At 35.7% G+C, this 27,479-nt stretch overlaps 1 protein-coding gene across 1 annotated transcript in view; it reads right to left on the reverse strand.

Moving 5' to 3' along the window:
• The window catches only part of BCAS3 (BCAS3 microtubule associated cell migration factor), a 749,063-nt gene that overhangs the window by 480,923 nt on the left and 240,661 nt on the right, over positions 1–27,479 (reverse strand). The window contains exons 12-13 of the mRNA XM_017870817.1: positions 22,767–22,937; positions 8,284–8,377 (exon numbers count right to left, since the gene is read on the reverse strand). Of these exons, the coding sequence (XP_017726306.1) occupies positions 8,284–8,377; positions 22,767–22,937 (265 nt within the window). The remainder of the gene's footprint in view (positions 1–8,283; positions 8,378–22,766; positions 22,938–27,479) is intronic.

Raw genomic sequence — 27,479 nt, forward strand, 5'->3', positions numbered from 1 at the left:
TACTAATCTATTGTTCTGATTACATAAAAATGTCATTTCCATGGGGTCCTTTTTTTTTTATTCCAAGCTGGAGTACAGTGGCAACATCTCGGCAACCTCTGCCTCCTGGCTCAAGCGATTCTCCTGCCATAGCCTCCCCAGTAGCTGGGATTACAGGCATGTGCTACTACACCCAGCTAATTTTTGTTTTTTTAGTAGAGATGAGGTTTCGCCATGCTGGTCAGGCAGGTCTCGAACTCCTGACCTCAAGTAATTCGCCCACCTTGGCCTCCCAAAGTGCTGGGATTATTGGGATGAGCCACTGCTTCCAGCCTCCATGGGGTATTTTTAATTAGTATCTATTACATATTTCAGTTTTAGTTACCTGTGATATGTATCTGTAGGTATTATAATTTGCAATCATAGATCACTCCCACAATACAGAGATGGAGACAATTCTTATTCAAACCACAATTTAGACATAAGTTGATTTTATTCAACAAATGAATAACAACATTGAATAGATGTTTTAATTTTGCCCTGCTATATTTTTTCCATGATTGCAATTATGAAACAATCCAATGGAATTATTATAATTATTCAATGTACATTTACTCAGTATCAAGTACGTGAAAGCTACTGGGCTAATACTTGGGGACAAAGTATTAACAAAAGCTTACCTCTAACAGAGAACACGTTGAAAAGATACTCTGATGGATGTAAATAATTTTAAAACTAGGATGAATGTGATTGATGATAATGAAAACAGAAACAACTAATATTTATTGAGGTTACTCTATTTGTTAGGTATTATTTTATTTTATTTTCTATTTTTTTTAGACAGGGTCTTGCTCTGTCACCCAGGCTGGAGCGCAGTAGCGTGATCTCAGCTCACTGTAACTTCTGCCTCCCAGGCTTAAGCAATCCTCCTGCCTCAGCCTCCCAAGTAGCTAGACCTACAGGCGTGCACCACTACACCCAGCTAATTTTTGTATTTTTTGTAGAGACAGAGTTTCACCATGTTGCCTAGGCTGGTCTCTAACTCCTGAGCTCAAGCTATCCACCTGCCTTGGCCTCCCAAAGTATTGGGATTAAAGGTGTGAGCCAGTGCAGCTGGCCAGATATATTTTAGATACCATTACTAGCCCCCATTTTATTGATTAGGAAACTGAGGCATTGAGTGTGACAAGCAGATTAACTACCTTGCCCAATTAGGTGACAAGGTGAAGGAGGAAGGGGAACATGACATTTTATGTAGACTCAGGGAAGACTTCTTAGATGATATTTAAGATAGGAATCAGTGTAAAAGTTAGCCAGGCAAAAGAAGATTCCAGCCGGGCGTGGTGGCTCACGCCTGTAATCTTAGTACTTTGGGAAGCCGAGGTGGGCAGATTACCTGAGCTCAGGAGTTTGAGACCAGCCTGTGCAACATGGTGAAATGCCATCTCTACTAAAAATACAAAAAATTAGCAGGATGTGGTGGCACGTGCCTGTAATCCCAGCTACTCAGGAGCCTGAGGCACGAAAATCGCTTGAACCCGGAGGTGGAGGTTGCAGTGAGCTGAGATTGTACCATTGCACTCCAGCCTAGGCAACAGAGCGAGGCTCCATCTCAACAAAATAAAAATAAAAAACAAAGTTTATTAAATTTTTTTTAAAGTTCCTTGGAAAATGTTATTCACTTTGTCCCTGAGAGCAACAAATTTACACTGTCCATATTGAATCTGCCCAGATCTAAGCATGGGGATCAATCTGGTACTTCTAAACAAATCATAAATGCTGCCACTAAAATATTTGTTTTAATTCTGGCCTCAAAGTCACAGCTAATAAATAAGAATGGGAATTTAAAAATTGAAAAATAAACTGAATGCAGCTGCTGAACTAGAAGTTTCATAGATCTATTTAACAGCATCACTTCATGTCTTTTTCTGAATAGGTCCCATACAAGACAGAAATGTATGCCACCCAGTCCACCAACCTACATGGTCTCCTAAATTCATTTTGCAGTGTTATTCCATCATGTACATTTTATAGTATTTTTAACGTTTCCCAGGAAGTGGCTATGGGCCTGGTTTGTTCTTGGATTTTGTTGTCCAGGACATGTTTATAGGACTGTCATCTAAAAATACGTCTCTCTTTTAAAAAGACTAAAAGGGCTGGGCACAGTGGCTCAGGTCTGTAATCCCAACACTTTGGGAGGCCGAGGCAGGCAAATTACATGAGGTCAGGAGTTCAAGACCAGCCTAGCCAACATGGCAAAACCCCATCTCTCCTAAAAAACATACAAAAATTAGCTGGGTGCAGTGGCGCACACCTGTAATCCCAGCTACTTGGGAGGCTGGGGCAGGAGAATCATTTGAACCTGGGAGGCAGATTGTGGTGAGCCGAGATCACACCACTGCACTCTAGCCTGGGCGACAGAGCAAGACTCTGTCTCAAAAAATGAATGAATGAATGAATGAAGACTAAAAGGAATTTATTTATATTCTTAAGTGTAACAGTGACAAACACAGGTAAACTGGTTTGAGTTAGATCAGCTTTAAAAACAAAAATCATGCAATCAACTTTTTGGCATGTTTTGTTTGTTGTACGTAAACTTCCCTAAACTAGTAAGAAGTATTCTAACAAGCAATACCATTATTATTAGCCATATTACATGCCCCATGAAAATGCCTTTAACCAAATTAGAGAATTATTAGAGGGTTAAAACTTTCTAATATAAATTTAAAAACATATATGGTTACATGTATGGGTAAAGAAGGACTGGAGTATGTCATTGGAGGATCTATTAGTTATATTTTCGAAAAAGCCAATTTAAATTAAAAACGTAACTACTGCATTAAGGCCTATTGAAATTACGTGTCTTTGTACAAAATGCCAACTAATAAAAGTTCAGAACCTAACAAACGTAATTCAGCCAGTGTGCAGAGAACCACCTCAATTTACTTAATTTTTTATTTTTTATTTTTTCAGGCAGGCTCTTACTCTGTAACCCGGGCTAGAGTGCAATGGTGGGATCAGAGCTCACTGCAGCCTTAACTTCTTGGTTCAAGCAAGTCTTCCATCTCAGCCTCCCAATTAAGTAGCTGGGACCACAGGCATGTGCCACTGTACCCAGCTAATTAAAAAAAAATTTTTTTTAGAGACAGAATCTTGGTATGTTGCCCAGGCTGGTCTCAAACTCCTGGCCTCGAGTGTTGGTCCCCGCATCTTAACCTCCTGGGTCACTGGGATTACGGGCAATGTGCCCAGATCCTACCTCATTTTATAATGTTGCATTTCTGAATCACATTAGTAAATTTATGATTTACTAGCAGGGAGGACTTAAACGAAGAGTGCTAGAAAATACATCATTTTATCTCACAAAAACATTTTTTAAACTATAAGACAAATAATAATTTAAGGGAAAAAACCCAGCTACTGAGGTATCTATGCATTTACAAATAGCAGTGCAGTTTCCTCACTAAAACATGTCCTCTATGAGTTTGTGTGTATATGTATGTATACCAATCAGAAGGGTTAGAAGAGTAAATATGAACCAGAAACTAGCAAAGCAAAATAAAATGTCACCTAATGATACAAGCTGATTAATGGTTAGAAGCCGTGGCTAACCCCAATGACTTTTTGTACGAAGCTGGGTAGCTACTGACTAGCACTTGCTAATTAAAAAAAGAAAGAAAAAATCTAGACTTCCAAATCATTGAGAATTGAGCATTTTCTGCATCCTTGCTCAAAATCAACTAATAAGTCAATATTCAGAACAGCAAAAATACTCAAAGCTGAAAGTAAATAATTAAGATGAATTGTTAGTAATTGCTTACCAGCTACTATAAAGCATTGTGCAAACCAATTGTATGAGTGGCTGCTGAGTTATAAACCCTCCACTGAATACGGATATCTAAACAGGTATGAAGGATTTATAAAATGTTGCAGAAATGAGGACACATTGAAAAATATATCTGTGCACAACAAACTAACGAGTCCACTATACAGACTATGGTTCACAACCTATTTCAAATGTGCCATATTTTTCTTGCCTCTTTCACTCAAATAATATTTATGGTGCCAGGCACTGAATCATTATTTTCTAATTAAATATCTTTTAGGTCCCAGCTTGTAATTGATTTCTTTTTGAAGAACTATCTCCAGTACCTCAAAACCAGGCTAATATTTATCCGCTAGCATGCTGTCCTTACTCCACAAAGGGTTTTCCTTCCTTAAGACCCTATTTGTGCATTTGTAACTAACCAGCGAGCAGACTCTATGCATAGGGACTATCTCTTATTAAGTGAATTACCAAGACTTAGCCAGACAAAGTGAATAGAGTTACTAGTGAAAGAGGCATCTTCCAATGTGTTAGCTGAAACAGGTGAAATCATACCAGCAAGCTTCAACCTTTTAATAAAAGGTTCTAAAACATTTTGTAGTGTGGATCCTTTTAGCAATATGATGAAGCCTAAGAACCACTTTCTCAGAATGAAATTAAAACACAAAATAAAATACTTAAGATTTTAAAAAATTAAAATATAAGTAGCATAAGTGCTTTCTTGTTAATGTATTAAATTATAGGCTCTATCATAATTTTGAAGCATAAGCAATATTTAGAGAATTATATATAAATGTGAAATGATATAAAAACAACCATTATTTTCATCACTCACAAGTTTACAGGTACAGTTAACTAATTAGCATCTCCAAATGGGAATATTTCCAATGATACTAACAGGCTTCATAGATTGCTACATGAAACCATTATGTAATACCAGAACAAGGAAACTCTATACACCATGAACCATTTCAAAGTCAATAAATTCCAGAAGAACTTTAATAGACTCTCATCAAAATTTCTATAGAAAAATAAGGAAAGGACCGGGCACAGTGGCTCATGCCTGTAATCCCAGCACTTTGGGAGACTAAGGCAGGTGGATCATGAGGTCAAGAGATCGAGACCATACTAGCCAACATGGTGAAACCCCATCTCTACTAAGAATACAAAAAAAAAAAAGCTGGGTGTGGTACAAGCCTGTAGTCCCAGCTACTCAGGAGGCTGAGGCAAAAGGATCGCTTGAACCTGGAAGACGGAGGTTGCAGGGAGCTGAGATTGTGCCACTGCACTCCAGCCTGGCAACAGAGCGAGACCCCATCTCAAAAACACAAACAAAAACAAGACAGATGAAAGAAAGAAAGAAAGAGAGAGAGAGAGAGAGAGAGAGAGAGAGAGAGAGAGAGAGAAAGAGAAAGAAAGAAAGAAAGAAAGAAAGAAAGAAAGAAAGAAAGAAAGAAAGAAAGAAAGAAAGAAAGAAAGAAAGAAAGAAAGAAAGGAAAGAAAGGAAAGAAAGGAAAGAAAGGAAAGAAAGGAAAGAAAGGAAAGAAAGGAAAGAAAGGAAAGAAAGGAAAGAAAGGAAAGAAAGGAAAGAAAGGAAAGAAAGAAAGAAAGGAAAGAAAGGAAAGAAAGGAAAGAAAGGAAAGAAAGGAAAGAAAGGAAAGAAAGGAAAGAAAGGAAAGAAAGAAAGAAAGAAAGAAAGAAAGAAAGAAAGAAAGAAAGAAAGAAAGAAAGAAAGAAAGAATAAAAGTATTAAAAAGTACTGAACTGAACTATCACTTTCATTGTCAAAATAGAGACTACCATGCCTAATACAATGCCATATATCCACAGTGGGGAACAGTTCAAAATAATTCACTAAGTTTCCTATTACTCTGAGACACCATGCCAAGCACTAGAGACACAAAGATTAATGACATCTGATCTCTTTGTAGGAGGAACAGAGAAGTTAGCAAGGGAAACAAATATTTAAACAAATGATTGTCACAAAATAAATTACATCATAGAGTTATAAACCTAGTGTCCCAGCAACACAGAAAAATAGGTATAAATATTGCTATTTTTAACCTTATTGTATAAACACAAATGTGAGAGGTCACAGAAATCAAATGGCAAATGTAGATCAAAATTATGAAACCATTTTATGATAGCAAATTAACTGTGGATGACGATAAGAGACGACTGCAACACTCTTTATATAGTATGTTCTTCTTAGAATGCAAAGTCATAGAAAGAAAATACAGCTGCCAGTGTCAGAAGCACTGTAGGGTTATAGGAAATATACAGTAACACAAAGGAGATTTGACATAACAGATGGAATATCAATATGAGTCATACTGGTTATTCCAAGTGGACTGCTACAAGTGACATAACTTCCAGGCTGTTTTTTCACATTTAACTTAATTCCCACAACACTCAGAGAATTTCAATAAATCTTGCCTTTATTTATTAAATCAATCCTACTGATTACCAATCACTATAAAAATCCTGTTCCCTTAATCAAAGATGACTTATTAAGAGATTAAAGGGTAGATTATTCAAAGTGCTTTATAAAACAGTATCTCTATATAATGATAATCTCTTACTATCATTCTTTATTTGAAAAGACGAAAAGAAGAGGAAAAGGATGGGCTTTTCCCATCAATTTTCAGTGATATAATCATTTCTGAAAACTAAGATTAAAAATAGCATGCTCCTTAGATACATCAACCAAATGGATAAGATCTGAAAAGACTGCAAGTTTATGATGACTATACCAGCTCTGAAAACAAAAGAGCAGTTTTATTTACGAAGTATTTTTAAAATACAGATTGAGAATTCCTAATCTGAAAAACCAAAATCCTCACAAAATTTATGTTCTTCTTATAACGCAAACCAAAATGCTCTGAAATGCTCCAAAACTGGAGCACTGACATGATGCCACAACTGGAGAATCCACACCTGACCTCATGTACAAAGTCTCAGTTAAAATGCAGTCAAAACTATGTTTCATGCACAAATCACTTAAAATATTGTATAAAATCACCTTCAGGCTATGTGTATAGGGTATACATGAAACAAATAAATTTTGTGTTTAGACTTGGGTTCCACTGAAGATAACTCATTATACACGCAAATATTCCAAAATCAAAAAAAAAAAAATCTAAAGTCAGAAAGACTTCTGGCCCAAGCATTTCAGATATAAAGTACTCAACTTGTAACTTGTTTCCTACCACTGGAAGTATTACACCAACTCCTTACTGTGAAAATTGATCATTTAAAACAAAAAGAGAGAGAGCGAATTAGGCATTTATACCACTTTTGATATACAGGAGAAATGGTGTTTACTCCTGGCTGATGACAGAAAATGTTTTCTATAGAAGAATAACAGTCAATAAATGCAGAGACCAGGACAGAATTAAGAAAACAACCCACCATTCTACAACCTTCAATGTAACAAAATTATTAATTTAAAAGTTGTATCAGAAATAATGTCAAAATGACATACTATAGAGTACTTGATAATATCCATAAGAAAAACCTATTTCCAATTATGTAGATACTTGATAGTCATTACCTTACTCCTGTGATCAAATATAGCACCACAAATAGGGAGACAACCTAAAATAATGTGTCTCCTATTGGGATGAAATGATGTAGACAGCAATACTGACAACGTTTAGAAACAAACAAACAAACACACACTCCTTAGCCTGAATGGGTTTATACCTCTAGACTTAACTTCCAGTTAAACAGATAGATATCCAGGGAACAGAGAAATACAAAAACATTATCATAATGAAAAAAATCTAGCCAAGCATGGTGGCAATACTTTGGGAGGCTAAGGCAGGAGAATTGCTTGAGGCCAGGAGTTCAGGATCAGCCTGGGCAGCATAGTGAGACTCTGTCTTTATCTTCTTTCAAAAAATAGTAAAATCAAATAAAAATTTAAAAATCTTGCAAATGCAGAATTTAAATAAGACAATTACTCTGGATATTGTGAAAAGAAAATTAAGAGTACAAATCATATGCTATATTAAAAGGAACTAAAAAGATATAACAAAATGTGGAGTAAACCTTAAGAAGAAACAGAAAAAGAGCACCACTAAAAAAAAAACGAGAAAATTAAATTAGCTTACAAAGTGTTGTAAGTTACACAGAAACTTCAAGTTGCAAAAAAAACACTGCTCGTATGTATTAATATTCTAGTTTGGAATACTGAAGTTCTTGGAGTAATTACAAACAGAAATTAATGTAACCCAACAGCATTGCTTACATGGCTGCTGTTTAATAGCTACTTTATTGAGAACAAAACTAATTTTAGCGGGATTTTAGAGGGGTAGTAAATTTTTATTATAAATTCACTTATTCAATATAATGCCTTAATAACTTTTCTGATATACACTGATACATGAAGAAAAGTCACTTTCCATATTCCATATTTGGCCGGAAAACCCATTGTATAAATGGTCTACAAAAAATAAAACAGAGAGAGAACTTACCACTTGTATTAAAAGCCATGCAGCACACTGGCTTCTCATGGGCAGGGAAGTGGGCCACAATGCCATCACTGTCAGAATCCTCACTCACAAGCACCTCCACAAAAGAAATAAAGACAAATGGAGGTAAATATTTTCTCACCAATAACCGAGCTTGAAGACTGTAAGAAGGTACATCACAATACCACTGACCAAATAACATGTTTCCACTCTAGTAGATTATTCTTGCCAATATAAGGAGAGAATTCCACTTTAGAATTGAGGAAGAGATATAACATGCCCCCAAGCACATCAGTCATATAAACTCTGAAAAGAGTCAGATGACTTGACTGTAGATGACAGAAACAATTACTTCTTCAAGTATAGGTTCAGAGGAAAAAAAAAAAAAAAAAAGATACAATCAACTATTTTCAATTCTTTACAAAATGTAATCACTTAGAGCTTTATCCAAGGACAGGAAATACAGGTCTTACTGTATTATGGGATCTGCTGAAAAATCACAATTTTTTGCCCATTATTGAAATATAAGAACAAGGGGAAAACAACATAATTTGTTAACCATAAACAAACAGGTATATAGAGAAATCATCCAGTAACATTTTCATATTATAGTATGAAAGTTGTGTTCTTCAACTCCTAGTTTATAGAGAGAAATAGAACTTATTTGAAACGACTATCAAATCATAAAAGCAGAAGTACATTAGAATAGGTACCTCTGTATCTCAAATGGAGTTTCTTTTACTCCTCTTTTTAAGGCTATACTGAAATATAATTTACATTCCATATAATTTCCCATTATAAGTTCACAAACTTTATAAAAATTATTTTACTTATCTAATATTTCAGAAAGCAAACCTATTACACCAATTTTGGATCACAGTATTTAGACACAGAGAAATTTGATTTTAAGTAACCTTGGACGTTGTCCTACAATGACGATGCTATTTTTTTTCTTTCAAAAATACATGTTAGACTAAAGTCCTACTATGTGTAAAATACTCTGCTAAGAGCTCTGAATATAAACCAAATGTTATTCCTGCCCTGAAAGATACACAGTAAATGACTAGAACAGTTATTTTATCAGTTACAACATATTTGCAAATATAGCCCAAAAAAAAATGTACTTAAGCACTGAGATTTGTGTGTGTGAAATTTGTGTGTGTGAAAGCTTTACAAAGATACAACTCGCATACCATAAAAGCTATCCATTTTAACTTTACAGTTCAATCATGCTATACAGTATCAAAACCATCACAATAAGCCACCATAAAAATGTCGGGAACGTTATCTTCTCCGATCTTTATGCCTTATTGCTCTAGCTAGAACCTCCAATTCAATCTAGCTACAAATACATTGATTATATTGATCTTTTCAAATAACCAATTTTAGACTTTTCCAATATTTCACTGTTTGCTGTTCCATCAACTTCTACCCAGATCTTTATTATCTGCTTCATTTGTCTTACATTGGTTATAATTTGCTCTTCTTTTTATCATCTTTTAAGGGAAACACTTAGATTATTAATTTCAGGCCATTTTCTTTTCCTAATATAAGCATCTAAAGCTATAAATTTTCTTCCATATAATACCATAGTTTAGTCATACTCCATAAATTTTTATATGTTCTGTTTTCATTTTCATTCAATTCAAAATATTTTCTAATGTCCCTAAGCTTCTTTCTTTGACCCATGAGTTATTTACAAGTGCGTTTTATTTCCAAATATTTGGAGATTCCCCAAATTGAATTTTGTTATTGATTTCCATTGTCCTTAGAGAAATACTCCGCATGACTTTAATCCTTTTAAAGTTATTAAGATTTGTTTCATGGCCAAGCATCTGTTCTAGCATGTACAATGAATGTCCCAGATGTTTTTGAAAATAATGCGCATTCTGCAGTTTGGGGTGGTCAAGTTAGCAAATAGTGTTAAACATGTCTTCTAAGTCTAATTTTCTATCTAATTGTTCTATCAATTATTTTTTAATAGAGAAATAGTCATACATGTTTACTAACATGCATGGGGAAAATTACAGAGTGCTTACTCCTATCAACTAATGAGGAATAAATTATTGAAATCTTGAGCTGTAATATAGAGCTAAAATTGGGCCAGACACGGTGGCTCACGCCTGTAATCTCAGCATTTTGGGAGGCTGAGGCAGGCAGATCACGAGGTCAGGAGTTTGAGACCAGCCTGGCCAACATGGTGAAACCCTGTCTCTACTAAAAATACAAAAATTAGTCAGGCCTGGTGGCGCGTGCCTGTAATCCCACTTACTAAGGAGGCTGAGGCAGGAGAATCGCTTGAACCAAGGAGGCGGAGGTTGCAGTGAGCCGAGATCGCACCATTGCACTCCAGCCTGGGAAACAGAGTGAAACCGTCTCAAAAAAAAAAAAAAAAAAAAAAAAAAACAGAGCTGCAATTTCTTCTTTCAATTTTGTTATATTTTGTTCAATGTTTTTAGGCACTGCATTGTTAGGTATTTACATGCTAATAATTGTTTTATTAATTATACATATTAATAGTGTTTTTCCAGAACAAGTATCACTGAGAAAAAAAAAGAAAAAAGTTTTATCTGTTGTGTATTAACAATTGTTTTATTATATTGACCCTTTTATCGTGAATGAAATGTCTCTCTTTTACTCCAGTAATACTTCTTGATGTAAAGTCTTTAATATTACCATGGCCACTCTAATTCTATTATGTTTATTGTTTACATGATATATTTTTTAAATTTCAACTTTCAGATACAAGGGGTGAATGTGCAGGTTTGTTACATGGGTATATTGCACCCAGGTAGTGAGCATAGTACCCAGGAGGAACCCATACTCCTACTTCCTCCCTCCCCATTCAAGTAGTCTGTAGTGTCTGTTAATAGTTTCCATGTTTATGTCCATGTATGGTCAATGTTTAGCTCCCACTTATAAGTGAGAACATGGGGTATTTGGTTTTTCACTTCTCCATTAATTTGCTGAAGATTCTGGCCTCTAGCTCCATACATGTTGCTGTAAAGGACGTGATTTCATTCTTTTTATGACTGTGTAGTATTCCATGGTGTATGTATAACACATTTCCTTTATTCAATCCACTGCTGGTGGGGAGTTAGGCTGATTCCATATCTTTGCTATTGTTAATAGCATGGTGATTAATATACAAGTACATGTCTCTTTTTGGTAGAGCCATTTATTTTCCTGTGGGTATATACCCATTAGTGGGATTGCTGGGTCAAATGGTAGCTCTGTTTAAGTTCTTTGAGAAGTCTCCAAACTGCTTTCCACAGTGGCTGAACTAATTCAGACACCCACCAGCAGTGTATACGTGTTCCCTTTTCTCCACAGCCCCACCAGCATCTGTTGTTGTTGTTGTTGTTGTTGTTGTTGTTGTTGTTGTTGTTGTTTGAGATGGAGTCTTGCTCTGTCACCCAGGCCGGAGTACAGTGGCATGATCTCGGCTCACTGCAATCTCTGCCTCCTGGGTTCAAACGATTCTCCTGCCTCAGCCTCCCGAGTAGCTGGGACTATGGGCACCTGCCACCATGCCCAGCTAATTTTCGTGTTTTAGTAGAGATGGGATTTCACTGTGTTCGCCAGGATGGTCTCGATCTCCTGACCTCGTGATCTGCCCGCCTTGGCCTCCCAAAGTGCTGGGATTACAGGCATGAACCACCAGGCCCAGCTGGTTTTTGATTTTTTTTTTTTTTTTTTGAGAGAACGGGTCTCGCTCTTCTCCCAGGGCTGGACTGCAGTTGGCCGGGATCTCAGCTTCACTGCAAGCTCCGCTTCCTGGGTTTTACCCCACCATTTCTTCCTGCCTCAGCCTCCCGAGTAGGCTGGGATCAGGGCGCCCGCACCTCGCGCCGGCTAAGTTTTTTGTATTTTTTTTAGTAGGACGGGGGTTTCACCGTGTTGCCCAGATGCGTCTCGATCTCTGACCTTGTGATCCGGCCCATCTTCGGGTCGCTCCCAAAGTGCCGGGATTACCAGCTTTGGGCCACCGCGGCCAGCCGGTTTTTGGACTTTTAATAACAGCCATTCTGACTGGTGTTAAGATGGCATCTCATGTGGTTTTGATTAGCATTTCCCTGATGGTGAGAGATGATGAGCATTTTTCCATATGTTTGTTGGCCCACACGTATGTCTTCTTTTAACAAATGTCTGTGTTCTTTGCCCATTTTTAATGGAGTTATTTGTTCTTTACTTGCTAAGTTCCTTATAGATGCTGGATATTAAGAGCTTTATCAGATAAATCATTTGCAAATATTTTCTCCCATTCAGTAGTTGTCTGTCTGCTCTGTTGATAGTTTCTTTTGCTGTGCAGAATCTCTTTAGTTTAATCAGGTGTCACTTGTCAATATTTGTTTTTTGTTGCAATTGCTTTTGGGGACTCAGCCAAAAATTCTTTACTAAAGCAGATGTCAAAAAGGGCATTTCCTAGGTTTTCTACTATGATTTTACAGTTTGAGGTCTTACATTAAAATTTTAAAGCATGTGACATACTTTTTACCATCCTTTTATTTTCAAACAAGTGGTCTTTGAATCTGAAACAATTTGGGTCTGACACATTTACCATTAACACATTGTTGGTATAACTGGATTTTAAGTTTGCCATTTTGCTATGTATGTTTATATGTCTTAGGTATTTGTTGTTCCTCCAATCTTCTTCTTCTGTGTTTAGAAAATATTTTTAGCATTAATATTTTAAGTCCTCTGTTACTTTTTCTGAGTAATTTCTTAGTGGTAGTTGGAGGGACTACAATATGCATATTAACTGGTCATCTATTTCAGGTTAATATTGATTAAATTCCAGTAAAATACAGCTCATTGATTGAATATACCTGCATCTGCTACCTACTCCTTTGATTTATCATCTTCCTATGTATTACCAATTTAAAAATAACTTCTCATTATTTCCTCAAAAAACAAAACAAAACAAAAAAAAACAGGGAAAAGCCTTCCCCTGTGAAAGCCAATTTTAAAAATTAGAAGTGCGCAATCCCAGCAATTTGGGAGGCCGAGGTGGGTGGATCAGGAGCTCAAGAGATCGAGACCATCCTGGCCAACATGGTGAAACCTCGTCTCTACTAAAAATACAAAAATTAGCTGGGCGTGGCGGCGCACACCTGTAGTCCCAGATACTTGGGAGGCTGAGGCCGGAGAATCGCTTGAACCCGGGAGGCGGAGGTTGCAGTGAACTGAGACTGCACCACTGCATCACTCCAACCTGGCAACAGAGTGAGACTTCGTCTCAAGAAAGAAAAAATTAGAAGTGTTACACCTGATGCACAGATATCAATGAAAGGATACAAGAAACATGAAAAAGCAAGGAAATACGACACCTCCAAGGAAACACAATTCTCCAACAATAGGTTTTAACCCCCCTAAAAAATATATAAAATGCCTGAAAAGAATTCAAAATACTGATATTAAAGAAGCCCAGTGAGATACAAGCAGACACAGACAACATTACAAAGAAATAAGAAAATGATTCAGGATATGAAAAAGAAATTCACGAAAGAGATAGATCTCCTAAGAAAGAACCAAACAGAAATCCTCAAACTCAATGAATGACATAAAAATACAAGTGAGGCTGGGCGCAGTGGCTCACGCCTGTAATCCCAGCACTTTGGGAGGCCAGGGTGAGTGAATCATGAGGTCAGGAGATCGAGACCATCCTGGCTAACACAGTGAAACCCCGTCTCTACTAAAAAATACACAAAATTAGCTGGGCGTGGTGGCGGGCACCTGTAGTCCCAGCTACTCGGGAGGCTGAGGCAGGAGAATGGTGTAAACCCAGGAAGCGGAGCTTGCAGTGAGCTGAGATCGTGCCACTGCACGGCAGCCTGGGTGACAGAGCAAGACTCCATCTGAAAAAAAAAAAGAAACAAATTGAGAAGCTTCAATCATAGACTAGGCAAAACAGAAGAAAGAGATTTCAGTTTGACAGACAGGTCTTTCAAACTAATCCAGTCAGATAAAAGAAAAAGGAAAAAAGAATGAAGACAGACAGGTTGGGTACAAATATACACTTAGATAAAAGGAATAAGTTTTTTTTTTGTTTTTTTTTTTTTTTTTTTTTTTTTTTTTTTGAGACGGAGTCTCGCTCTGTCGCCCGGGCTGGAGTGCAGTGGCTGGATCTCAGCTCACTGCAAGCTCTGCCTCCCGGGTTTACGCCATTCTCCTGCCTCAGCCTCCCGAGTAGCTGGGACTACAGGCGCCCGCCACCTCGCCCGGCTAGTTTTTTGTATTTTTTAGTAGAGACGGGGTTTCACAGTGTCAGCCAGGATGGTCTCGATCTCCTGACCTCATGATCCGCCCGTCTCGGCCTCCCAAAGTGCTGGGATTAGAGGCTTGAGCCACCGCGCCCGGCCAGGAATAAGTTCTAACATTCCATAGTAGAGTGACAATAGTTAACAACAATACATGGCACATTTAAAAACAGTTAGTAGTGAGGACTTGAAACGTTCTCTACACATAGAAATGCTAAGTGCTCATGGTGATATATATCCTAAATATCCTGATTTGATGATTAAACATTCTATGCATATAACAAAATATCACATGTACCCCAAAAATATGTACAAATATTACGCATCAATTTTTAAAAAATAACCAAATGGCCAATAAGCAAATGAAAAGAGGCTTAACATCACTATTCCTTAGGTAAATGCAAATTAAAACCATGATGAGATACTACTTTACACTCATTAGGATGGTCATTATTTTAAAAAAGAAAAATAACTAGTGTTGGGGTAAGGATACACAAGAAATTGAGACCCTTATCCATCATTGGACATTCGCTGGTCGAATGTAAAATGGTCCAGCCACTGTGAAAAATAGTTTGGTAATTCCTCAAAAAATTCAAATATAGAATTACCATATGATCCAGCAATTTGATTTTTAGGTACATAACCAAAAGTATTACAAATAGAGACTCAATTAGAAACACGTATACCAATGTTCACATAAGCATTATTCAAGGTGGCGGGGCACGAGTGCTCATGCTTGTAATCCCAGCACTTTGGGAGACCAAGGCAGGCAGATCACTTGAGGTCAGGAGTTCGAGACCAGTCTAGCCAACATGGCGAAACCGTGTCTCTACAAAAAAATACAAGAATTAGCCAGACATGGTGATAGGTGCCTATAATCCAGCTACTTGGGAGGCTGGGGCAAGAGAATCGCTTGAACGCAGGAGGCAGCAGTTGCAGTCGGCCAACATTGCGCCATTGCACTCCAGCCTTGGTAACAGAGTGAGACTCCATCTCAAAAAAAAAAAAAAAAAAAAATTGGCAAAAGAGAGAAGTAAGCCAAATGTCCATCAATTAATAAATAAACAAAATGCAGTATACACATTCAATGGAATATTATGGAGCCTTTAAAAAGTATGACATTCTGATATATGTTACGACAGGTATGAACCTTGAAAATATTATGCTAAGTGAAATAAACCAGACACAAAAGGACGAATATTTTAGGATTGCACTATGTGATGCACCTAGAAACAGGCAAATTCAAACACAGAAAGTAGAATGCTGGTTACCAGGGCCTGGGAAACAGTACTGCAAAGTTATTGTTTAATGGGCAGAGACTTTCAGTTTCAGATGGTGAAAAAGTTTTGGAAAGTGATAGTACCTGTACTGATAATTACATAACATTACAAATGTACTTAATGCCACTAAAATGTATATTTTATATTGCTAAATAATATTATATTGTTTGCATATACCACATTTTATTTATCCACCCATTCATCAGTTGATGAATATTTAGATTGTTTCTACTTTTTGGCTATTGCAAACAATGCTGCAAATATTCAGAGTTTTATCGTGGATATATATTAGTCATATAACTCTGTTTAACATTTTGGGAAGAACTTTGAAACTCTTTTACAAAGCGAATGCACAATTCTGACCAGCAGGTTAGAACGGTCCCAATTTCTGCTTATCAGCCACAGGTATATCTTTTTCAAAGAAATGTTTATTCAAATCCATTGCTCATTGAAAATTAGGTAGTCCTGGCCGGGCGCGGTGGCTCAAGCCTGTAATCCCAGCACTTTGGGAGGCCGAGATGGGCGGATCACGAGGTCAAGAGATCGAGACCATCCTGGCTAACACGGTGAAACCCTGTCTCTACTAAAAAAAAAAAAAAAAAATACAAAAAATTAGCTGGGCGAGGTGGCGGGTGCCTGTAGTCCCAGTAACTCGGGAGGCTGAGGCAGAAGAATGGCGTAAACCTGGGAGGCGGAGCTTGCAGTGAGCTGAGATCCGGCCACTGCACTCCAGCCTGGGTGGCAGAGCGAGACTCTGTCTCAAAAAAAAAAAGAAAGAAAATTAGGTAGTCTTTTATTTTGAGTTGTAAGAGTTCTTTATATATTGTGAATACTGGTACCTTATCAAAAATATGATTTACAAACATTTTCTCCCCTTCTGTGAGTTGGCTTTTCATTTTCTTGATCGTGTCCACTGTAGCACAAATTTTGATTTTTAAAAGGTTCAATTTATGTACCCATTTTTAAAAATATAAAATATTAAGTATTTCTTACACATACATCAATCACTACACATCAGATGATGTTACAATTTCTAATGAAATCATCAAATATAATCTTATAAATTCATTGAGAAGGATATCTTACATATACCTTTATTTTTACTCACCCCATTGTTGTTCTTTCATTTTTGAAGTTCTAAGCCTTCTTTTATTGTCATTTCCTTGGAAAACTTCTTTTTGCCATTTTTAAGAGTTGATCTGTGAGTGATAGGTTCTCTTAATTTTCCTTTTTTCTAAGAATGCCTTTATTTTCCTTTCATTTCTGAAGTATACTTTCACTACAAATGGAATTTGGGGCTACCAGTTCATTTATTTCAGTACTTTAAAGATACTGTACCACTTTCTTCGGCTTCCACGGATGCAGTTGGGTAATCCACTATCTATCATACAGTGCTGGTGGGAATACAAAACAGCACAGGCACTTTGGAAAATAGTTGCGCATTTCCTTTCTAAAAGTGCACTTATACAACTCAGCAATACTCTTGGGCATTTACAGAGAAATGAAAACATATCCGCATTAAAAACCTGTACACAAATGATCATGACAGCTTTATTCATAATAGAAAAATGCTAGAAACAATGCAAATGTCCTTCAAGGGGTGAATAATTGAACAAACTGACATATTCGTACAATGGAATACAACAGAGTGATTGAAAAGTACAAACTACGGCTGGGCGCGGTGGTTCACACCTGTAATCCCAGCACTTTGGGAGGCCAAGGTGGGCAGATCACAAGATCACGAGATTGAGACCATCCTGGCTTACATGGTGAAACCCCGTCTCTACTAAAAAATACACAAAATTAGCCAGGTTTGGTGGCGGGCACCTGTAGTCCCAGCTACTCGGGAGGCTGAGGCAGGAGAATGGCACGAACCCAGGAGGCAGAGCTTGCAGCGAGCCAAGATCGTGCCACTGCACTCTAGCCTGGGCGACAGAGTGAGACTCCGTCTCAAAAAAAAAAAAAGAAAAAAAGAAAAAAAGAACAAATTACATGCTGCAACCTGAATGGACTTCAAAGACAATACATTTAGTGTAAAAAGTCCATCTTAAAATATTACGTAATATATGATTCAATTTGCATATCATTGTCAGAGTCATAAACTATACAGATGGAAAACAGATTAGTGGTTATCAGGAAAAAGGGATGGGGTGGGATGAGAGATGGTCATGAAATACAAAGAAGTTATGTGTTGATGAAACAGTTTAGAACAGTTCTGTATCTTAACTGTGGTGGGGGTTACATGAATGTACATATGGGATAAAATTTCACAGACCTATACATGCCCACATAAACACACCAATGAATGCAGGTTAAACAAATAGAGAAAACTGAATAAGACCTGTAGCCTAGTTATCGGAGTGTATCATTGTCCATTTTCTGAGTTTTTTTTTTTTTTTCTTAACCCACATCACTCAGAAAATTTTCTTGTTTTGGTACTATACTATAGCTACAAAATACATCATCATTCAGGTTAAGCTGAAGGAAGTAAGATGAAAGGCATGTGCAACTCACTGTGAGTCTATAATTACTTCTAAATTAAAAGTTAAAAATATAGAATATATTGCAAGCTTTTGAGTGGCTCAGTTTCTGATAAGTTAAAAATGGTATCTCAGTTTTAATTTGCAGCTCTCTTATATTAATCACAAGTGAAGTTATGAGTATATTTTATAACATTTATATGTATAGTTGACCTTTGAACAACTCATGTTTACAAGTGCTGACCCCCTGAATAGCTGAAAATCTGCATATGACTTTCGCTCCTCCAATACTTAACTATTAATAGCCTACTACTGACTGGAAGCCTAACTGATGACCAAAATTGTCAATTAACACATATTTCATATATGTATTATAGATTATATTCTTATAATAAAGTAAGAGAAAATATATTTACTGTCCATCAAGTGGAAGTAAATCAATTATAAAGGTCTTCATCTTCATTGTCTTCACCATGAGTAGGCTGAGGAGGAGGAAGAAAGGGAGGAAGAGAAGGAGTTGGTCTTGCTGTCTAAGGGCTGGTAGTGACAGAGAAAATCCACATATAAGTAGACCTGCACAGTTCAAACCCATGTTGTTCAATGGTCAACTGTATTTTAATTTTTCTGTGAAATATTTATTTCTATCTTTTGCCCATTTTTCTACTTTAAACTTTATCTACAAGATTCCCTTTCCTTTCGTATATTATAACCCTACACCCTGTATGCTTCCTTCCAACACAATTAGCATTGAGTATTCCATTTGATGGCAATAATAAAGACAGAAGCCATCCAGCAAAAAGACACATTAATCTTACTACTACCTAAGATTCTTTGAATGTTCTCTTTAGGGACTTCACAAATATAAACAACCAGATACTTTTGGAAGAATCTTCTCCATTACATCATCACCTAGCCTAAAACATTAAACCATTAATGTCAGAGATATTCCAGTATAATTTTCCTAAAACATATAATCTTTACTCACCACTTATCAAAGTAGGATGAACTCTTAAGTCTGTATTAACAACCTGACTACATTAAACAAAGCAGAGCACACGAATTGATACAAGGTGGATAAGCCTTCATCACATGAACAAAACATCTCAGAAGCTATTACATTATTATTATTAACACTTGTTCTCCAGGAAATAAATAGCTCAGATTTATGTCATCATTATGAAGCATTTTATTTCCATTAGAGATTTTGCCACATTGCTAACTTCAATTATATAAACGTGTAAAAAGCAAATTATACCACTTAACTTATTCTGGTCAAGAAATGCTTTTAAATAAAACATGAAAGTAACACAGATAAAAATGGATGCAAAGTCAACCAAATCCATTCCTCCTTAATGCAGTTAACACACAATGATCCCATCACCATAAAATCAAACTAATCAATATGGCAACAGAAGGATGCTGAATCCGATTTTATATACTAACATTGTAAACACAAAAAATATATCATTATTAAAGGCTCAAGGGATTTAAACAGCAAAAGTCAATGTATTGTCAGCTTTTCACATAAAATCTGAGTTGTATTTGGAAAAGGAAAAACATTACAGTTTAGGCTAAACATCAGCGGAAGGGGCTAAAAGCGATAAATCTAAGACATTAACCACTGCAGTTTTAATACAATCCAGTATAATCTAAAAACAGCCTCTACTCCAACTGAACTATATATCAGAGACAAAAACATTTTATTGACAAAAAACAGATTCATGTTAATTAAAAGACAGTATTATACTGCACAAATCTTGTTGCTTTAAAAATTATAATTTTTTAAAAAATGTACATACTAATTTACCTTTTATTGAAAATCAATTTCTTTCCTGTCCTCTAACAGAATTTTTTAATCAAGCTAAAATTTCAGAATATGTCATAAGTGGAAGATTGGGGCTACCAACCAATAACAGAAAAGGTAGAATGTTCCATGTTGAACAATATTTAAGATTCTTAACTTTTAAAAGTTAACATTTCTATGATTCTTCTTAATAAACATACTTGTTTCAAGTGTTATCAATGCATTTATCATAGACAAATGAACTTTTGCAACTCTCCAGTCTACAGTACATTTCCATACTACAAAACTAAGACTTCCTTTTAAAGGTCATAAAAGTTAATGAACTTGAAGAAAAAATTAAACCACATTTTAAAACATAAGGCCTAAATGTTATGTTTTATATAATTATATGTCCCCATACTTCCATTTAACAAAATAAATATATGAATTACACCTCTATTTCATCAAAAATACCGAGATAACAGTTTCTATTGTGAAATAACCCCAAATCTCTCCATCAACAAATGCTAGATCTTTAACAGATGTATGGTCCTAGACAATGTTGAGGAGACTTGTTACTACCCAATAAATGTGGGTGGCCTTGTAGGTGAATTAATTAAAAATCAAAAAATCAAAGAACAAAAGGAATTTTTTTACTCTAACACAACACTAAAGGTTTATACTTTTCATTTCAATTAAAAAAGAGAACATTTGTGTGTATCCACATCAACTAATTAACACAAGGTCATTACAGTCAACTGAAAAGTTTTCTAGCACTTCATTAAAAAAATACAAATCTGTAACATATTTGGCTAACCACAAAGTTAAGACAGGAGAGGCAGAGAATTAGTATTCAGATTTCAAGTAAAATACAAGAGCCAAATTTAATAATCCAGAATTTCAAAGTTTTTTTGTTTCAATTGCAGAAAAATGTTCTTGAAATGCTGTTAATCTTACTATAGGAACTAGCACATAAGCAGCTGCCAAGTGTAATTTTTCATGAAGACATCAACCCATATATACTGGAAACAGATTTTCTTAAAACATATGCAATATTTAAGGCTAATACCTTAACAGCTCACATAGTTTCTAAGCATTGTGTTCTGAATACAGAATTAAATATATATTCTATATAAAAACTAAAAGGAATTTTATTTCACGAATACTGTCCCACTCCTATCTCATTCTAGGAATTGATTCTAGATTGTATTTTTATATCAGTGATCACACACTATCAGAATAAAAAAAATTACGTTCCTTTAAGAAACATATATTTAAAGTGAAGACTATGACACAAAAGAAAATAGAGTTCATGAGTGCATGGAGGAAAAACACGACCCAAATGCTATCTTACCAGCAAGATTTATATGCAGATATAACATGTATTTCCATGCTTATAATCACTCATTGTAAATGTTTCTAAAGCTAGATTAACATTATAGTACATTGTATCTGAAGATACAAGATTTTATAATAAGCTATTGCCACATATGTATTCTGATATGCCACTTTAAGATTTCACATATTTTATATTGATAAGAAAACATCTGTTATAAATTCTCATACTACTTAGTAAATTATGTAAGTTGCAATTATTAATTAATTTTTTTAATAAATTCCTCCAAACAGGTATGGTCCTGCCTTTAAAAAGAAATTTATATGGCTGGGAGCAGTGGCTCATGCCTGTAATCCCAGCATTTTGGGAGGCCAAGGCGGGCATATCACCTGAGCCAGGAGATCAAGACCAGCCAGGCCAACACAGTGAAACCACGTCTCGTCTCTACTAAAAATACAAAAATTAAGGCTGGGCATGGTGGCTCACACCTGTAATCCCAGCACTTTGGGAGGCTAAGACGGGCCAATCACTTGAGGTCAGGAGTTCGAGACCAGCCTGGCCAACATGGAGAAACCTGACTCTACTAAAAAAATACAAAAAGTAGCTGGGCATGGTGGCGCACACCTATATCCCAGCTACTCAGAAATCTGAGGTAGAAGAACTGCTTGAACCCAGGAGGTGGAAGTTGCAGTGAGCCAAGATTGTGCCACTGCACTCTAGCCTGGGCGACAAAGCCAGACTCTGTCTCAATAAATAAACAATAAAAATACAAAAATTAGCTGGGCGTGGTGGCATGTGCCTATAATCCCAGCTACTCGGAAGGTTGACGCAGGAGAATCGGTTGAACCCAAGAGGCGGAGGTTGCAGTGAGCCGAGATCTCACCATCACACTCCAGCCTGGGTGACATCTCAGAAAAAAAAAAAAAAGAAAGAAAGAAAAAGTAATTTCTTAATCTTATAATTTGGGTTATGACAAATGTTATTACACACACAAAAAAGAAACAATAATAGAGTCTCTGGGGTGGCAAGTTAAGAAAAAAAGAATATTATGAAGAGAACACTATTAAATGTTACATAATTATTTATTTATGAAACAAATGTCCTCACAGATTAGAGAATCTCTTAGAACCTGGACTTTACCTTCAGATTTGATACATTAATAATGTTCAAAATAGCAGGTTCTAACATGTTACTAACCATTTTTAAAGAAAAACTTCATTTGAAATAATCTCAATTCCTCAAATTCCAAATTGATCATCTCCGAGGCCAAACACATTTTGACTAATCTTGATCTTAGCCCCATCTTTGCAAGTAACACACATTGTGTACACCAAAAGTTCTTCTTACCTGGCCCTCTCCAACAGTTTCGGTGTCAATAACTGTGATGATGCCTGGGACCAAAGGACTCCGCCGCGAATTACTGTGGATGGCAACGTCATCTTCTGTCACACCTGAAGGTAGCGTGCCTGTCAGCTGAGTCACCACTTTCCCCACCATTGTCAGGCCACTTTTCAGTGTCTGTACAATGAAAGGTAAAATGTATGACTTCACATCAGTATTTGGATTCTACATAGAAATATGCATTTTATTAATTTTCCTAATCATTATGTTAAATTCTTTATTCTCTTACAATCTTTTACATAGCAGTAAACTGTCACAGACATTCAGTCTGACTTTTAATTATCTTGAATTTTAATTAGAATATCAGTATTAGTTTGAGGGAATGGCATCAGTAAAGTCTCTAAAGTCATCATGGCAGGGATAAAGCCATAGTTAAAAAAATTAAAGAGCTCTGTTTTACATAAGGGTGCAATTACATTTTTATAAAAGATGTTTCTTTCATTCCCTCCTCTTAATGTATACATCTTAAAATCAATGACATAGAAAGAAGCAGAAACTATGAAATGATCGATTTTTTGAAATATTATAAATTTAATTGTATATCTGTTTTCTAGTATGAAAAAGACTGAGACATTGGTAGAATATCTATGTGGAAAAGAACGCGCTTCCAAAGCAAATATATAAATATGCTGGTGTTATAATACTGTATACAAAGATTTGGTATATGGGAAACACAGTCTGTGTCTAAGATATTAATTACTGGATGAATGAAGTGTCATACTAAATTAGTTAAGAGAGTTATTTTCTATCTGGTAACAGAAAACAATTAAATGTGGTGCTCCTACTATATTATTTCAATTAAAGATAACTTAAGATGTTTATAATTATATTTTAGCTCCATTTCATTCAAAACATGTAACTAAAACTAACTCATGAAATATTTTTTCTTCTACGTAAATATCCTCTGATTATCCTCATATGCATTAACAGAAACATTTTTCTAAATAACAAGTTTTTTCATCTGAAAGGAAGAAAGCTTCAAGTTTGAGTCTATAGAAAAAAAATGAAAGGAAGAAAACTAAAATAAAGACAAATATATGGGAGTCACACATTGCTGAAGAAGGGTATCATCAGTAGAACCAAAACAGGCACCCCAGAATACTTAAATATATCAAAAACTACATTTTAAATAATATAGGTACATTTTTCCAATTCTCATGTTGTTAGAAAAAAAGTTTCATTAAAATATTTCAAATTAATCTTCAATGAGGTGACTATCTTTTCTAAAACAATTATGAAAAAAAATTCTCACCTAATTCTGGCACATGCTATTGCTACATTTGAAAATATAAACTATTATATACATGGTATTTCAAATTTAAATTCATAAATAATACACAAAGACAGTTGTGTATAGAGGTCTAAATGTGATTTAAGCAGTAATTAGATTAAAACTGAAAAGGGGAGAAGTATTTTCCAAAGAAATGTTCTATTAAAATACCATAAAACTAGCACTAATAATAGATGCGTTATTTTATTTTGCTATGTTTCACGGTGGTTTTTCTATGGACTAGGGACTGGTGAAGGCACTTAACATAGACTACGTTGACAGATTTCCTCAGATACTTCAATTTTATGAAAGAGAAAATCAAGGCTAGGGAAGTCATGTAAAATGGAAGCTCAAACAGTTACCCAATGACAAAGTCAGAATTCAAAACTGGGACCATCTATCTCCAGGGCCTGATTTTTACACTATCCTGTACTGCCTTGTAATCTATTTCTGTTACTATTTGTGATCTCACAGTTAATGAATACAAAACACAGATGTCTGATGGGTGGAAAAGAGGAAAAATTAAAATCCATAATAATGAACTAATAAATACTTAAATAAAAATGACCAGCAAAGCCATCTGCTGAATTCAAACAAAAAGATATAACTTAACAGCAGACTAAAACCAAGAGAAAGCCACAAATCAATTGTAACTGTTTTGTTTAGTGCTAAAAATTCAAACTCCAGTGATTATAAAACACATTAGCGTTCCTCAATTATCAGCCAAACGTTTCTTTCAATAATTCACAAGAAATGACTTATACAAATTCTGTTAGAGTGTTGTCAAGTAAGCCTCTGAAGGACCAACAGAATGAGGCGCCACAGTGTATTGATGTCAAGAGCAGGCCAGGAAGCCTGATTAACCTCTGAGATGCCTCAGTTGATGTACTCACTCCATTAATGCTAATGGAGATGCTCCCACTTAAATGCAGCTATCCCTTTATCAAAGGAATGCCTTTTAGTTTTAAAGTCTTTGGTTGTATATCCTCCCCATTTGCCCCTGAGCCTATTATTTCATGCTCTTATACCAATGAAAAGGAATAAAACTAAAAGAACTAGAGCACATAAAAAGTGGAAAGTAATGTGTACCAAAGCAAACCACAACAGTAAAAGTTAACATAAAACAACCAGGAAAAGAATCCACAAAGAGAAGACGGTAGTATATTTCATAGTCAATGGCTCATATTACATGAAGAGTGTTTGATATTTCCCTGGGGGAAGAAAAAAAAAACATGACTATTGATGGAGTTGTCTTAGTAGTGGACAAAAATCTAAACTCAAAATTTAAGTCATCACATCTGCAATCTGTATAGCAAGTTACAAGATACTACTATTTATCATAATCCATTAACCATGCAAGGAGTTGGGGGGTTAGAGAAAAGTGCTGAAAGTTTTCTGCATTTGTAAAGACTCTTGCTTTTAGAGTAAATTTGTTTCCATGTTAGCATCAAGCACATCTATAGGCACTAGTGTCCAGAAGTTACCTGATAATGTTATTGAACAGAAATCTAAATCACCTCACAGTAATCTGTCTCTCCAATTAATTTTAGTAGACAGAGTATGTATATATCTGTTTTCTCAAATATATATGAAAAATTATAAAGCCTCAGCAAAAATTAGGACTAGAGAAGTATAACCTGGCCAAAAGGAGATGAAAAATTAGACTGAGTGTCCTCACAATCTGAGTTATCTACATAAAAATGTTCATTAAATCACTGATGAATCTTCACACGAGTACTCACATAACTAAACTGGAGCTAGAAGACAGCTGAACATCAGAGACTATAACGAAAGTGTGAGAAAATCCGTTATGACCTATAATTCAAATGAGCACGGTACTTACTCTGTTCTGCTGCAAGCAGATTTGCCGAGGGGTCACTAGTCATCTTTAACCTTTCCCATGCCATATCAGGTGGCCTCCCTATCCATTAGTGCTAATGGTGCTGCTCTCACAAAAGCTGTTAGTTGTCATTAAGAAGTTATCAGATAACAAGAGAAAACAGGGGCATTTTTATTAAATCAATTGACCACACTGGGGTTAACACACATGAAAATAAGACCGTAATGAGGGAACTAGAAAATATGGACCAAGATGTTATAAATGTGTCAAATAATCTCATTTGAACAATTTCAATATTAATGTTTTTCCTTTTTCACTACCATAAAAAATTAATGGTTCTGATATTCTTTATGAGAAAAGTCAAATTACTTGGAAAATCAAAGGAAAAAACGTTAATATTATGCAAGTTGTATTTGGAAATGCAGAAAATGTAAAAAAGATTATTTCCTCTAAGGAGCTCCAAGTGCATATGCAATGAATATATTTATCCTCACAATTGCAGTGAGACAAAAAATTTAAGACAAAAAAATTAATAATTAATCCTTCTATATAACAAAGTGGTTAATAACCTCTATGAAGCCACAAGGGAAGTTGTCATCAGAAAGAGTAAAAGAGTAATGATTACACTTTCAGAGAAAGTGACTTAATGAAATAACTGTAAAATCACTTTAAGATAAGTATTTTTCTTAAGGAGCACATACTACGTGGCTTTTTAACATACTCTGCATGTTATATCTCAAAAAATGTATCACCTAGAAATGGTTAAATAAGTAATAAGGAAACGTATTTTCTATTTTCAATAATGGCAGGCTGGGGAAATCAGATCAATCTGATTTCCACTAATGAGAACAACTAGGAAAATCGAAGACAGTATTTTTGTAAAATGCTGCTTGAAGGTACTGAGTTACAAAGTCAGAATCCGAAAGAATAAGGAAATCCAGACATTTCAGCTGGGCATTTAGGCCTAGAGGTATCTGGTGATTCTAGGAAGCAGGAGGTAGGGTGCTAAGAAATTAAGTGGTGTTTTTGATAGATGGAACTAGAAAATCATCTATGAAAGTCAAAGGCCTGCCAAATGGGTCTACTTCGTGACATTCCCTCCAAGCTTGGTTCTGAACATAAAGAAATATACAATAGAAGAGTCCACTGACAGCAACAAGGTGAGCACAGCTATTGCAGGTGAACTTCATTTAAATAATCTTAATCCCTGAAATTGGATTATTGTTCAAGACTGATACTGTCCCAGAACTCCACTGCCATCCCAAACTCAAAACTATTTCTAAAAAGTTTTGAAATAAATTCTGGCAAACAAGTGATAATAGGAGTTAAAAAGAAATTATGTAGGCAGTTAGTGAGAGTAAGGGAGTCCTCAGCAAGGTTTTCCTTTAAATAAAAATCAGCCCCGAAATTATTTCTTTTCTAACAAAAAGCAGCCTGAAAGATCAAGCTGCAAGCATAGGTGAATGCCAGAAGCTATGCCAAGTGAAAAGGGATATCTGGAAGTCAGGTATATTCAACATAGAGGTTCCCTCTTCCCTTCTTTCTTTTT

This window comes from Rhinopithecus bieti, unplaced genomic scaffold (genome assembly GCF_001698545.2).
Source record: "Rhinopithecus bieti isolate Rb0 unplaced genomic scaffold, ASM169854v2 scaffold_5497, whole genome shotgun sequence".
Lineage (NCBI taxonomy): Eukaryota > Metazoa > Chordata > Mammalia > Primates > Cercopithecidae > Rhinopithecus > Rhinopithecus bieti.